Source organism: Nycticebus coucang, chromosome 14 (assembly GCF_027406575.1).
Source record: "Nycticebus coucang isolate mNycCou1 chromosome 14, mNycCou1.pri, whole genome shotgun sequence".
NCBI lineage: Eukaryota > Metazoa > Chordata > Mammalia > Primates > Lorisidae > Nycticebus > Nycticebus coucang.
In genome coordinates, this window is record NC_069793.1 from 32,188,346 (window position 1) to 32,204,659 (window position 16,314).

Sequence of the window (16,314 nt, forward strand, 5' to 3'; positions counted from 1 at the left end):
AACGCCTTTAGCAAAGAGAAGTCAGAAAGAATAGAAGCATCTAATTCTTCCACCATTAAAAATAGCTTCCAGCAATTGCACATCTGCCCAACTGAATTTGTTGCCAACAAGAATATCTTCTCCATGGACTTTCAAAATATTGTCAAAGACGGGCAAGTAGCGGGTTTTAGCTTTCTTCACCACTAAAGCGAAGGCCTCCTCTTTTTCTTTAGGGGGTTTGAAGAGAGCCACTGCTATCATCATCATCAGATCCCGGGTGCCATCAGTGTACGTGTCAGTCCTGACTCTCTCCTTCAGGTCCTTCCTGTAGAGGTCATACTTAGCAGTGAGGTACCTAAGAATGGCTCTAGTCAGCGTCAGTGCCATTCCATCAATTTCAACCAAAGGCACTTGGCCAAAAAGCAGGCGTCCATCCTTCTGCAACTTTTCATATTGTTCTCTTGTTTCAAAAAAATTCTTCAAACTCCACTCCAGCTGCAGCCAGCAGCCAGTGGACAGACTCCATCCTGCCCTTGCCATGGAAGTAATAGGCAGGCATGACTCCTGCCTTGGGGTTTTCTTCTCTCTTCTAGGCTGTGTGGTTGATTTTTTTCCCAGTGTTCATCTTGTATCCTGTGACCTTATTGAACTCATTTATTAGGTTGGGGAGTTTTTTAATAAGTTGCTTAGAATTTTCAATGCACACAATCATGTATATGCAAATAGGGACATTTTTATTTCTTCCTTTCCAATCTATTTATTTATTTATGCTTTATTGCAGTGACTAAAACTTCTAGTACTGTGTTTAATAAGAGCAATGAGAGTTAGACATCCCTGCCTTGTTTCTAACCTTAGAGTGAAAGCCTTCAGTCTTTCACCCTTAAATATATGTTAAAAGTAAGGGTTTTGTAAAAGCTTTTTTTTTTGTAGAGACAGAGTCTCACTTTATGGCCCTCGGTAGAGTGCCGTGGCCTCACACAGCTCACAGCAACCTCGAACTCCTGGGCTTAAGCGATTCTCCTGCCTCAGCCTCCCGAGTAGCTGGGACTACAGGCACCCGCCACAACGCCCGGCTATTTTTTGGTTGCAGTTTGGCCGGGGCCGGGCTTGAACCCGTCACCCTCGGTATATGGGGCCGGCGCCCTACCGACTAAGCCACAGGTGCCGCCCTGTAAAAGCTTTTTTAAAAGTAAAGGAAATTCCTTCTGACTTGCTGGGAGTTTTTATACAGAATGGGTATTACATTTTGTCAAATGTTTTTCCTATTGTCAATTGATATGATGATATGATATGATATTTCTTTTGCTTATTAATGTGGCAAATTACACTGACTGATTTTTCAACTATTGAACCAGCCTTGTATACCGGGAATAAATTCTACTTGGAGTATACTTTTAAAAAATATTTTGTTGGATTTTGTTTGCCAATATATTGTTAAGGGTTTTGTTTCAAAATTTGTGAGTGATATTAGTGGGAGTTTCCCTTTTTTGTACTTCCCCCCATGGTTTTGTAAACAAGCCTCATAAAATCAGTTGGCATGTGTTTCCTCCTTTTACATTTTTCTGGAAGAGACCACGTAAAAGTGATGTTAATTCTTCTTTAAATGTTTGGTAGTATTCTCTAGTGAAACCATCTGGGGCTGGAGATTTCTTTTTAGGGAGTTTTCTAATTACAAATTCAGTTTCTTTAGTAATTCAGGGCTATTCAGATTGTCAGCATCAGTGTTTCTCCACTTTTTTTATCTCATGGCACACTTGAACCTATAGTTAAACTTCTGTGGCACACTTAACTTATGTTGATTAAAAAAAGAGTAAAAAAAAGGAATATACTTATTGTGCTTTGAACTTCTTTCAAAAATAATTTAGTTAATGATCTTTAAAAATTTTCACAGCACACTGGTTGAAAGTCACTGGTCGATATCACCTTGGTTGAGTTTTGGTAGTTTGTGGTTTTTGAAGAATTGGTCCATTTCTGTAAGTTGTCAAATTTATGAGTATAAAGTTGTTTATAGCATTTATTTATTATCTTTTTAATGGCTGTAGTATTTTTGTATCTGGGCTTAGCTCTTTGAGCATATTTAAAGTAGTTGATTTAATGTCTGCATTTAGTAAGTTCAATGTCTGGGCTTCTTAACATACAGTTTCTATTCATTGTTTTTCCTGTGTATGGGTGACATTTTCCTATTTCATGCATGCCTTGTAATTTTTTGTTGAAAACAAAAAATTTTGGATATGTAGTAACTCTGGAAATCAGATTCTTCTTCCTTTCCATAGTTGCTGATTGTTGTCTTTTGTTTGTTCAGTACATTTTCTGAAGTGATTTGTAAAGTCTGTAGTCTTTGTTATGTGTGGTCACTGAAGTTGCCATTCTGTAAGTTTAATGGTTAACCAGTGACAGAGATTTCCTTAAATACTTAGAACCAAAAGAAAAAAAATCTCCAATCTTTGTACAAGGGCTCTTTGTATGTTTGTTGAAGTACATCTTCAGCACTCAAACCAGGAAGTTTTCACCTCTGCCTGTTAAAATTTTCAGTAGATGCTTCAGATTTCTCTGGTTCAGCGGTTCTCAGCCTGTGGGTCTCAACCCCTTTGGGGGTTGAATGACCCTTTCACAGGGGTCACCTAAATGCATCCTGCATATCAGATATTTACATTACGATTCATAACAGTAGCAAATTTACAGTTACGAAGTAGCAGCGAAAATAATTTTATGGTTAGGGGTCACCACAACATGAGGAACTGTATTAAAGGGTCGTGGTATTAGGAAGGTTGAGAACCACTGCTCTGGTGAAACCTTATGTTTATTGTGTGGGTTAATTCAGGAGTATTACATTATTTTAAACAAAACCAGAGAGTTTTCTTTCTTTTTTTTTTTTTAATCTTTAGAGACAGAGTCTCACTTTATTGCCCTTGGTAGAGAGTTGTGGCGTCACAGCTCACAGCAACCTCCAGCTCTTGGGCTTAGACGATTCTCTTGCTACAGCCTTCCGAATAGCTGGGACTACAGGTGCCCACCACAATGCCCAGCTTTTTTTTTTTTTTTTTTTGTAGAGACAGAGCCTCACTTTATGGCCCTCGGTAGAGTGCTGTGGCCTCACACAGCTCACAGCAACCTCCAACTCCTGGGCTTAAGCGATTCTCTTGCCTCAGCCTCCCGAGTAGCTGGGACTACAGGCGCCCGCCACAACGCCCGGCTATTTTTTGGTTACAGTTTGGCCAGGGCCGGGTTTGAACCCGTCACCCTCGGTATATGGGGCTGGCACCTTACCGACTAAGCCACAGGCGCCGCCCTGCCCAGCTTTTTTTTTGCACTTTGGCTGGGGCCAGGTTTGAACCTGCCACCCTCAGTATATGGAGCCAGCGCCCTACTCACTGAGCCACAGGCGCCACCCCAAAACAGTGAGTTTTCTAAAATGACTGCTTCCTGCTTGGCTTTAGGCCTCCCCACTTAACTTGGAGTCTTCCTTTTATGCTACTTCTCAGAGAAAATCTGTCTTTGCAGGACTCCCAGCTGTATCTCCCTATTCTTTTTATTTTATGCTTATTGCCAAGGTGGTGGTGGCAGGTGGGAGAAAAAGAGGATTCTCTGGTACTATCATTAAGCTTTAGTCTTAGACGAATCTGAGGCTCAGGATAAGTTCTTCGTATGTGTTCTGGTCCTTTCTTCATATGTAATGCTGGGCCTAGCATGTATTCCTGCCTTTGCTGCAATGATAGAGCTATTGTTGCTTTGTTTTTTCAGCCCTCCTCCTCCCAACTGCAGTGGGTTTCCACTAGTGCTCTCAATGGTAGTTCTTACTGCTCTTCCCATTGTAAAATAAAGCTTTTTTTTTTTTCTCCGTAGGGGAAATAAGGAAGACAGGGTTGTATAGGTAGAGTTTTAAGTGGTGACTGTTGGTCCCCTTGTCTAGATGCACAGCGTTTCTAACTAGTGTCCTTAGCTATAGTTTTGTTGCCCTTCTCCCTGCAGATTAAGGGTGTTGGTCTGTGAAAATAGGGAAAATAGAGAAGATGGTTTACGACTGTTCTTCCCCTGAACAGCCAGTGCCAACGCTTTCTCAGGGTTCTTCTCAACCTTCCCTGTAAACAGTTGGTGGGTTTCCTAGAAGAAAAGCCTGCTAGAGGGTAAAAAACCCTCCATATTTCTGGGAACCCCTAGGGAATTCACATTTTCATATTAGCCCACATTTTGCTCTTAGCAGTTTGTTAAGTACTTTTAACTGTACCAGCTTTCTTACTGGTACTCAGGGGCTTATGTCCCTGGTAAACAAAATGTTGGGGTTCTGTTTTTCCCTCTAGGCTCCTATCTCTATCCAGACTTTGGGGTACATGATTGATCTGGGACCTCAGTTCTATAATGAATTTGTCCATTTAATTTGCAATTTGTTGTAAGGGTGAAAGGATACTATTTCTCTCTAGAAAGAGCTATACCTAGAGGTTTTTAAGTCCTAATTTTTATAGTATTCTCTTTATCTTTTTGACTTAGGAAGCAGAAACTCAATATGAAGAGCAAATTGGTAAAATTATTGTGGAGACGCAAGAACTTAAATGGCAAAATGTAAGTATTTTTTCCCCTTTGATTAGGATTTTTAGCATTTAGTTTAAAATATATTCTTATCCTAATTGCAAAGTTAACTTTAAAATTTTCTAATTTGGAGGTAGTGCATTATTTTAAACAAAGTTTAAAGAAAATCCCACCCCAAACTGTTGATAGCATTTGGGCTATCAGAAAAAAAGAGAATAAACATTTTTTTTCAGGATTTTTGTTATTGTAGCACTGAGGATAACTCTGAAAACTAATTCATTTGAACAACAGATTGTACGTTATAGGGGAATTAGAATATTTTGAAAGCAATGAAACCTCATAACTAGTACCATATTTTCCAAGGGTTTTGTTACATAATGTAAGAAAATAATTTAAAAAATCAGTTTTAGGGCGGTGCCTGTGGCTCAGTGGGTGGGGCGCTATCCCCATATGCCAAGGGTGGCGAGTTCAACCCAGCCCCAGCCAAACTGCAACAAAAAAATAGCCGGGTGTTGTGGCCGGCGCCTGTAGTCCCAGCTGCTCGCGCCTGTCGTCCCAGCTGCTCGGGAGGCTGAGGCAAGCGAATTGCCTAAGCCCAGGAGTTGGAGGTTGCTGTGAGCTGTGACGCAACCACTCTACTGGGCTGATAAAGTGAGACTCTGTCTCTCAAAAAAAAAAAAAAACATCAGTTTTAGTTTTCTTCGTAGCTCTATTTATAGTGAAACATTTATGGTAATACTTTTAGTGTCTTTCCACCAAAGTAATCTTAACAGCTAAAAATTTGAAAGCTTAATTATGATGGTCCTTGTTCCCATTATTTGGCAATATTGAAACAGGAACTTGGGGTAACAAATAAGAATCAAAAAGTTATGCAGAATTCAGTACTTATACCTGATTCTGAGGTTTATGTGGAAATAACATACAAGAGCAGTAGGAAACCTACAAGAGCAAAAGAAGATGAAATAGCCAAGGCTGGATTATATGAGGGATGGGTTGGAGACAGACTTTTCTTTGGAGAGAAGGGACAGGTAAAGATTAATACTAAGTACAAACTAAAGCTCAAAGCAGACGTCAGAATGTGAGGTCATATTTTTTTTTTTTTGAGACAGAGTCTCACTCTGTTGCCCCTGGCTAGAGTGCCATGGTGTCATAGCGCACAGAAATCTCAAACTCCTGGGTTCAGGCAATTCTCCTCTATAGCCTCTCAAGTAGCTGGGACTACAGGTGCCTGGCATGATGCCCACCTAATTTTTCTACTTTTAGTAGAGACAGGGTCTTGCTCTTGGCTCAGGTTGGTCTAGAACTCCTGTGCTCAACCAATCTTCCCCTTTCTCCCCACCCCTGGCTTGGCCAACCTTCCAGAGTGCTAGGATTTAGGCATAAACCCCTGCGCCCAGCCCTATATCTTGTTTTTGGATAGAGTCAATAGAAGAATTATCAGAATCACTAAGTTAATTGGTAAGTTTAATAAATCCAATTATAATACCAAGAGCATGTTTAGGGAGTCTAAGTCAATTCTAAGATTTATGTGAAAATAAGCATACAAGGGTGGAGGGAAATTTTTGCAAAAGAGGAGGATGAAATAGCCATACTTGATTCTTAAACATATTATAAAGCTATAATAATTAAAATAGCTCAGTAGTGTACATAAATATTCAGTGGAACATAATAGAATCCAGAAATCTAAAGACAAAAGACAATTTAGTGAATGATAGTGGTTGCTTTCAAATAACTGAAGAAGAATGGAAATTCAAGAAATGGTATTAGAGCTGTAAAGCCAGATTGTTAACTTACTTTACAAACTTATGGGAAAACAGGAATTTTGCTGGTCATAGTGACTACGCTTGTAATCCTAGCACTTTGGGAGGCTGAGGTGGGTGGATTGCTGGAGCTCAGGAAATTCTAGATCAGCCTGAGCAAGAGCGAGACCCCATCTCAACAAAAAATAGAAAAATTAGACGGGCGTTGTGGTGGGTGCTTATAGTCCTAGGTACTTGGAGGAGGCTGAGGCAAGGGGATAGCTTGAGCCCAAGAGTTTGAGGTTGCTGTGAGCTATGATGCCATCGCACTGTACTCTGTCTCAAGGAAAAAAGGAAAGAAAAACAGGAACTTTCCAATGTTATTGGCAGCATAAATTTAGAGTGTCTTGTTGCATTCCCCAAAATATCATCAAAGAACTTTTAATAGCAGCTATGCAGCTATGTTTAGGAGAACTCATTTCAATAAGTGAAAAGACTACAGAATCTTTATTTTTATTTTTACATATACATGTATTTATTAGGTTTCCATTTTTTTGCCTTCAGAAAATTAAAAAGGCTTAAAATTTAATAACAATAATGTTTCAGATAAGGACTAGAAACAGAAACCTCATAAAGAACGAACATTAATACAGTCAGAAAAGGAATCAGACAATTGCTACATCGAAATATTAAGCAATAACAATAATAATGATAATAATAATGATGCAAAGAAACTAACATTCACGTTAAATAAGAGTATGTCTATTATAGAATGCTTTGACTCTGAGATTCGGTATGGAGTCATCAGTTAACTTCTTCTTATTTTTTTGAAGTCTCAAAAAAGACAACTAAATTTATAAATAAAAGTAAAAGATAATTTCAAAAAACAGATCATGCCAAATCTTATAGACCATAGAAAAAGAAGAAATACTTCAAAATTATTCTACTTGATCTGGGTACACCTGGGTACACCTGATATTAAAATTGGAGAAAATATATTATTATAAAGGGGAAATTACAAACATATGTCACTTATAAATGAGGATGCAATATCCCAAACAACATATTAACAAGTTGAATTAAAAATTAATGTTTAAGTAATGTACTTTGGTCAAAAGTAAATTCAATTTATGTGAGAATTAGTCACTATTTTCTTATCTTTTCCTTTCCTATATTGCTTTTGAAATACTACTAGTATTTCTTTTGAAATGCTACTTAATCTTAGTAGTATTTAAAAAGAGGCAAATCAGAATTGGAATATGTAGAGTGCTAGCAGAGGTGTCCAATATGAGATCAGTGGGTTGCATACTGATGTGAAGACCCTTTTTTATCTGTGGTGTTGGATATTACAAAAAGTATGCATGGATCCTTTTTTTTTTTTACATATACATGTGTTTGTTAGGTTTTCATTTTTTGCCTTGGCAAAATTAAAGAGGCTTAAAATATAAAAATAATAACAGTTTTTAAGATAAAGACTAGAAACAAAAACCTTGTGAAGAATGAATAAACATAAATACATTCAGAAATCAGAGAATTGCTGCATCGAAATATTAAGCAATAATAATAATAATGCAAAGAAAGTAACATTTACATTGTCAAATAAGAGTATGTCTAGTATAGAATACTGTGACTCTGAGATTCAGTATGATGTCATCAGTTAACTTATTATTTTTTTTAAGTCTCAAAAAATAGACAACTAATATTTATAAATAAAAGTAAAAGATAATTTCAAAAAACAGATCATGCCAAATCTTTTGGAACAGGTTGAGTAATATAGGTACTGGTTCCTCTTTAAAGGTTTGGTAGAATTCTGACGTGAAGCCATCTGGTCCCAGGCTTTTCTTTTTAGGGAGATTTTGTATGGTTGATGCTATTTCAGAACTTGATATGGGCTTGTTCAACATTTCCACTTGATTCTGGCTAAGTCTTGGAAGGTGACATGCTTCCAAGTATTGGTCAATTTCCTTCAGATTTTCATATTTCTGAGAATAAAATTTCTTATAATATTCATTAAGGATTTCTTCAATTTCTGAGGAGTCTGTTGTTATTTCGTCTTTATCATTTCTGATTGATGAAATTAGAGATTTTACTCTTTTTTTTCCTGATTAGGTTAGCCAAAGGTTTATTTTATTTACCTTTTCAAAAAACCAACTTTTTGATTTATTGATCTGTTGTATAATCCTTTTGTTTTCAATTTCATTTAATTCTGTTCTAATTTTGGTTATTTCTTTTCTGCTACTGGGTTTGGGGTTGAAATGTTCTTCCTTTTCCAGTTGCTTGAGATGTCCCATTAGGTTGTTAACTTCCTCTCTTTCCGTTCTCTTGAGGAAGGCTTGCAGTGCTATAAATTTCCCTCTTAGGACTGCCTTTGCAGTATCCCGGAGGTTCTGATAATTCGTGTCTCCATGGTTGGTTTGTTCCAAAAATTTGATAATTTCCTTCTTAATCTCATCTCTGACCCAGCTATCAGGTTATTCAGCATAAGGTTATTTATCTTCCATGTTTTTATATGAGTATGCAGATTCCTGTTGTTACTGAGTTCAACTTTTATTCCATGGTGGTCCGAGAAGATGCAAGGAATAATTTCTATTCTTTTAAATTTATTGAGGTTAGACTTGTGACCTAAGATGTGATCGATTTTGGAGTATGTTTTGTGGGCTGATGAAGAAGTATGTGTATTCAGTTTTGTTGGGATGAAATGTTCTGTAGATGTCTGTTAAATCCAAATATTGGATGGTTAGGTTTAAATCTAAAATTTCTTTACTTAGCTTCTTATTGGAGGATCTATCCAACACCAAAAAAGGGGAGATAGGAGGAAAATAAATGGAATCGTATATGTGGGAATTTTTTCAAAAATTCCTTGAGGTAGTTTTGGTTTTGTAAAAAATTATTGCAGTGAATTTAAAGATGCATATGTTGACAGGTAAGCGTTCGTGCTTGGATAATAAAATTGGTTTCTCTGGAAACCCCAGGACTATAGCCTGCTGTATGCTAGGACTTTTAATAACTTTTAGTTAAATATTTCCTTAAGGAAACCTTTGAAGCAAATCATGTACAAAGTTTAAAAATTTAAAAAGCACTGTGTTTTTATCATGAAGAAGCAACTGGAAACAAAATATTTGTATAATGATTTTGTGACAATTAAAAAATAATAAAATTGGTTTGAAGTTGCATTTCAAGAGCATAAAATAATATAGGCAAGAAATAGATTTAACTTTAAATTGTGAATACAATTGAGATTTAAAATTGAGTAACTAGAGTTTATGTTTTAATTCTCATAATTTTTAAATAGGAAACTCTTCAGAATCAAAAGGAAACACTAGCAAAGCAACACAAAGAAGCAATGGCTGCTTATAAAAAGCAGGTAATTTCATTAGGATAGACAAAATGGAATGGAAAGTAATAAATGAATAAAGTTACTTTGAATAAAAACTGATAATAAAGCATGTAATAGTTGAATGAGTTAGTTAAGGAGGGAAATTGGGAAAACTATTTTCTTAGAGATGGATGGATTTATGTTTTCATTCGTCCTAAATAATGTGAATAGGTTGTGTGTGTTTTTGTTTTTTCTCTCTTCTTTCCTCTTTCTGTCTTTATTAGAATATCCTAGGATATTATCTCTTTCATATTATCCCACTTTACCCAAGTAGATTCATAACATGGTGATGAAAAGTTGAGATGTAAGTAAGGGGATGTCAAGAATGAGGAGAGTGATTATTATGTGCTGAAGCCTCATAAATGCCAACCATTAGTAACTAAGAAATACTAGTAGAAAAATAGAAAAAAAATAAGATTTTGAAGAAATGAACAGCAACACCTTCAGCTAATTTGAATTCTGTAGCTCTTCTTGACTATATCAAGTTTCTCTTCAGTTCCTAGATGGAAAAATTAGTTTAAGAAAACGTGTTCATGTGAAATATCCTCTGAAAGTCTTTTTCCTTATATGTGTTTATCTCACCATCATCCTTTCTTCTTTTTTTTCCTTCCTTCTTTTTTCTCTTCATCAATCAATATACAAGTGTGTGGGTTTAGAAAAAGAAATCCACACACAAAAAATAAAAATAAAAATGCACATAAAGAAAAACCTATACAATTTAAATCACTAGTAGATTAAGGTAATTGATAATTTATACCTTACTACGAATTTGTTTGAACAAATGACAGACTTTCTTCCTTTAATTTGAGATAGGCCTAACCAAAGTTATGGGAGTTTTCATTGAAGGGTAAGGAAACAGAAGCCAAAAATATAGCATAGTACTCCCTAGGAAAGAGCAAGTCTATGTCTCTGCCTTCAGAAGGAACTTTGGGCAAGGTAATAATACTCTCAGATATTTGAAGGGTATAGGAGAAAGTGCTCTGTGTTCTTTTTTTGTTTGTGTTTACTTCAAATAGAGGGCCTTGAATGTAAGTGAGAAATGTGAAAAAGGAGATAGGGAAGTTCCAAAGAAAAACTTTATTTCTTGAAAATTTTAGCTAATATCCTTATTGCTGCTTATAATACTCCATAATTTTCTTTTGGCACATGTACTTTAGTTTTCCTATTTTAAAATGTCATTTTTGAATACAAAAGTTACTATTCATGAGACTACATGAGTTTAAAATTTCAGAATATAAGTATTGTCAATGCAAATACAAATGGTATTAATTCAGGAAATTGTACCTTCAGAAAATGATACATGCTAGTATTTAGGAGTCGATGGCAAAATATTCAGACATTTAGGGAAGAAACTTCTGGAGGGGGAAATGAAACTATCAAGATTGATTGAGATCTTTAATCAACATGATTAAATTGTTCATTTATAGCCAGGTATGGTGGCATGTACCCCTAATCCCAGCTGCTTGAGAGGCTACAGGAGGATCCCTTAAGCCTAGGAGTTGGAGTCCCACCTGAGCAATTTAGTAAGAGTTTGTCTCTTAAAAAAATAAAAAAATAATTAAATGTATACATTTTTTATTTGCTTTGGTGGCTTTTTTTTTTTTTTTGAGACAGGGTCATGCCTTGTCACCCTGGTTAGAGTGTAGTGGCATCATCATCGTTCATTGCAACCCCAAATTCCTGAGCTCAATTAATCCTCCTGCCTCAGTCTGCTGAGTAGCTGGTGACTACAAGTGCATGCCACTGCATCTAGCTAATTTTTCTAATATTTTTTTGTAGAGAAGGGGGTCTCTTTTTTGCTCAAGCTGATCTCAAACTCCTGACCTTAAGTGATCCTCCTGCCTCAGCTTCTCAGAGTGCTAGGATTACAAGCATGAGCTACCTTGACTGGCCTACTGGCTTTTTAAAAAATCCTTTTATATCTTTATTTTATTTTCTGAATCTGAAAGTAAAATATTCACATTATATTACGTTCAAACAATATAGACATGTAGGATGTTTCTGAACTCAATGACCACTGTAAATCACTGTTAACAGTTTACCTACCTGTATTTTAATTTTTAAAATTGTTTATTAGTTGCAAATGAAGATGTGTGCCTTGGAAGAAGAAAAGGTATTTATTAATTTTTTAAAGTAATTGAAGACATAGCTAAATACATTTAGTTATCAGTTGTTAGCTATAATGGAAAAAAGCATTAGTAATAAACTAATATGATGGTTAATTGCTCAGAATCTTAGACAAAGAAAGGTCTCACTTTGAAGTAACAAAGTTTAGACTAGCACTTAGACCTGTTCAGCTACCACATTAGTGTTCTTTCCATGTATTGCAATGTTTCTATTAAATATAGAAAGTATAAGTTTTTAGTGCTTTTTCAATGTAATTGCCTTCTTTAAAATGACTTGCAACTGGGTGCAGATCAGTTGGTAAAGGGGAGACAACTCTAGCAAGTCTGGAAATTTATATGGCACTAAATATTTTTTCTAGCTACCTGGTAGTTAATACATATTTTTATTATATCAATGACCGTACCATTTATAATAGTAATTCATAGTTTATTATTTTTAGCAAAAGACCTTCTTTTAAAAAAAATTCTCCAATGTTCCTAGAGTCGTAACACAAATGCACCTGTATCATATTAATTAGACTACATTTATTCTAGTGGTATGAATTAAGCAATTATAAAGTTTTTATAAGTTCTCAGTCATTAGAAATGTAATTTGTAATACAGATAAGAGGTAAAAACCTGTGGAGTATTAGGGTTAAAGTAGAGATTTTGGTTCTTGAACTCTTATATTTTATCCTTTTATAATGTCATTTACATTGGAAAATACTGAAATACAGTATTTATTTAAAGGGAAAATATCAACTTGCTACAGAAATAAAAGAAAAAGAAATAGAAGGATTGAAGGAAACATTAAAAGCATTACAGGTAAAGTAACTTAGTATTGCTTCAAAAAGTAATTTGGTATTTAGCATTGTACCAGCAAAACACCATTAAATATGTAAGCTGGCAAAGTGAAGCTGACAAAAATTCATATATATTACATAATTTAATATTTTCTTCTGAGAGCCTTGAATTTCAACATAGGATATTTGCGGCGGCGCCTGTGGCTCAGTCAGTAAGGCGCCGGCCCCATATACCAAGGGTGGCGGGTTCAAACCCGGCACTAGCTGAACTGCAACCAAAAAATAGCTGGGCATTGTGGCGGGCGCCTGTAGTCCCAGCTACTCGGGAGGCTGAGGCAAGAGAATCGCTTAAGCCCAGGAGTTGGAGGTTGCTGTGAGCTGTGTGATGCCATGGCACTCTACCGAGGGCCATAAAGTGAGACTCTGTCTCTACAAAAAAAAAAAAAAAAAATAGGATATTTGCTTAATCATAATTCATTTTAAGAAGAAACAGTAAAATAACTTTTTAATTTCTTATAGTAATACAGTTCAATAGACTATTTAAGACTTTATACCTGACAAAAATGACTAAGAACTGTATATACTATAACTGATTTTACCCGTGGTCCTTAAAAATTAAAACAGCATTAATTGAATCTTTATCATGAGTTAACTGCTGTGCTTGTTTTCTGCAGATATAGAGATTAAGAAAGCATCACCTTTGCCCTTAAATTGTTCATAGTCTCATAGAGAATATCAACTAATGATGATTTCATTCAGTATACACTTATTGATGGTCTACTATGTACCAAACAGTTTTATCAGCCTTAGGGATACTGCAATTAATTAAAAAGACAAAAATCTCTGCCCTTGTGAAGCTTACAGCCTAGTGGGAGAAACAAAAATTAAGTGAAGTAAATCAGTGGCCCCCAACCTTTTTAAAAAAAAATTATTTTATTTCAGGTTTATATGAGGATACAAACAGCCAGATCACAATATTTGAATTTGTTCTGTAGAGTCCCTCTTGTGGTTATGTCCCTCAACCAAAAGGCGTGCCATACACCCCCACACTGTGCCCATTCTGTGGGAGCAGCCCAAATTCCCCTCCCTTGTCCCTCCCCTCTCCTCTCTCGTTCCCCTTCCTCTCAACTTGAATTGAAATGAGTTTTTCTCCTGTGTGGGCATGAGTTAGATCATCCACTGGGTTTGTATTAGTACTGAGTACATTGGATATTTACTTTTCCATTCTTGTGATACTTTGCTAAGAAGAATGTGTTTCAACTTTCCAAGTTAATACAAAAGATGCAAAGTCACCATGTTTTTTATGGCTGAGTAGTATTCCATGGTATACATATACCACAGTTTGTTAATACATTCCTGAGTTGATGGAACCCCAACCTTTTTGAAGACAGTTTTTCTGTAGTGGGTGGAGGAAGTTAGGGTTGGGAAGAGGGATATGACAAGAGGACAGGTGGGAGGAGGGATTTGATAGGAGGTGGAACTCAGGTGGTGATATAAGTGAGGGGGAACAGTTGTAAATACAGAAGAAGCTTGGATTGCTCGAAGTTGCTTTGCTTCTGTTGTGTGGCTGAGTTCCTAACAGGCCTGGGTACCAGTCCAAGGCCCAGGAATTGGGGACTGTAGAAGTAAATAGTTAAATAAAGTGATATTGACATGATTTCAATGTATCATCCTATAGATAACATTAATTACAAAGACCAAAATATATTTTTATAATGGAAGGATCCTGAAGGTCACCACTTTAGTCAAATGATCAAGTTTAGCAATATTAATAATGGCATCTTTTTTTTAATATATCATCACTTTATTTCATTTTATGTTAGTATGTACATAATAATGGCATCTGTTAATAATGAGTCCACTGCTATTACGCAATAAGGAGCACAGAACTTTATCTATGTTATTTTCTTGCCAAAAATTTAGCTAAAATTTAATTATGAAGAAATAATGAGACAGAATTACAATTTGTGGGAATTCTGTAAGGCAGTTGGCCTGGACTATTCAGAAACTTCAGTGTCATGAAGAAATAAACCAAAATAAAAAGGAGGAGAAACTACTTTTAATTTAAAGAGAATAAAGAGATATAACAACCAAGTGTAATATATGAACCTTCATCGAATCCTGGGTCAGAGAAAAAAACAGCCAATAAAAAAATTGAAAAGACAATTGAGGGATATTTGAATAAACTGTGTGTTAGATGATATTAATAAATTATTGTTAACTTTTCTAGATGTAATATTGGTATTATGGTTATATAGCAGAACAATTTTATTTTTAGGAAATAAGTGATTGAAGTATGTAGAGGTGAAATTACTTAATAGCTACAACTTACTTTCAGATAATTAAAAAAAACAAACAATATGTGTGTGTATAAACACAAAGTATGGAAAAATGCTAACAATTGATGAAACTAAAAGAAGCTGGAGAAGATCATTTTTAGCTGAAAAGTGTGAGTAAGGACTTGGAGGTATAGGTTTTTTAGCATATCTCTTTTATACTATCTGTAGTGTTTGTTCTAGGGATTAAGAAATATATGTGTGTGTATATAATATACTAGGTCAAAAAATTAAGTTCTAGAACTCATCCTAGACAAACTGCTGAATACCTCATTGCTGAGTGTCACTATGGTCACCTGTGAAGTACTCCTTTTGGGAACCTATGCACCATGCCAGCACCTAGTCCACCTTTCAAAGCAAGTTTGGACTCTTTTTCTAGAATGGCCATCAGAGCTATCATCATATGAGGTCAGACAATTAGGTTTTTGAATTTATCCTAGAAAAAGTGCTTTGAAGGGTGGACTAGGCACTGGCATCAGTGCATAGTTTCCCAAGGCGGGAGGGAGTACTTTGAAAGCAACCGTAGCACTATTAGCAATGAAGTACATAGCACTTTGTCTAGGATGAGTTTGCAAACTTAATTGTCTAACCTCCAGCATATTTGTCACAGTCTACTTATAGCTACATTTTAGTATTTCAGGTGGAATCGGAACCCCTACCATCATTCAGGTTCTTCCTTCCCACTCCATGATACAATTATCTTAATATTACTGCTCTGTACATTAAGCATATCAGATGTTATAATTTTTGCTTTCAACCATCAAATATAATTTTAAAAAGTCAAAGGAAAAGAATAGTCTGTTATACTTATCCAGAGATTGCAACCTTCATTCCCAGCTCTAAGTTTTCTTCTGTTATCATTTCCTTCCTGTCTGAAGACATTCTTTTAGCACTGCTTTTATTTATTTATTTATTTTTTTTGTAGAGACAGAGTCTCACTTTATGGCCCTTGGTAGAGTGCCGTGGCCTCACACAGCTCACAGCAACCTCCAACTCCTGGGCTCAAGCAATTCTCTTGCTTCAGCCTCCCGAGTAGCTGAGACTACAGGCACCCGCCACAACGCCCAGCTATTTTTTGGTTGCAGTTCAGCCAGGGCCGGGTTTGAACCCGCCACCCTCAGTATATGGGGCCGGTGCCTTACCGACTGAGCCACAGGCACCACCCTTAGCACTGCTTTTAGACCAGGTTTTCTGGTGGTAGATTTTCTTGGTTTTCCTCATGTGTGAGTGTCTTTATTTAACCTTTATCATGAAGACTATTTTCTCTGGATATAGAATTCTATAAAGAGACAAGAAAAAGTAATAAAAGGCATACAGTTTGGAAAAGAAAAAGCAAAACTCTCCCTTTTTGCTGACAAAATGGCCATCTTGTACAAAACCTGATAAGTGTCTACAAAGAAGCTGCTAGAACTAATAAGTGACTTTAGCAAGGTCACTTATTAGGATATAAGG

The 16,314-nt window shown here is 36.0% G+C and overlaps 1 protein-coding gene across 1 annotated transcript in view; it reads left to right on the forward strand.

The window, feature by feature from the left end:
* CCDC73 (coiled-coil domain containing 73) overlaps nt 1-16,314 on the forward strand; it is a 133,572-nt gene that overhangs the window by 21,909 nt on the left and 95,349 nt on the right. Inside the window, exons 2-5 of the mRNA XM_053562930.1 lie at nt 4,465-4,536; nt 9,535-9,606; nt 11,696-11,731; nt 12,474-12,548. Of these exons, the coding sequence (XP_053418905.1) occupies nt 4,465-4,536; nt 9,535-9,606; nt 11,696-11,731; nt 12,474-12,548 (255 nt within the window). The remainder of the gene's footprint in view (nt 1-4,464; nt 4,537-9,534; nt 9,607-11,695; nt 11,732-12,473; nt 12,549-16,314) is intronic.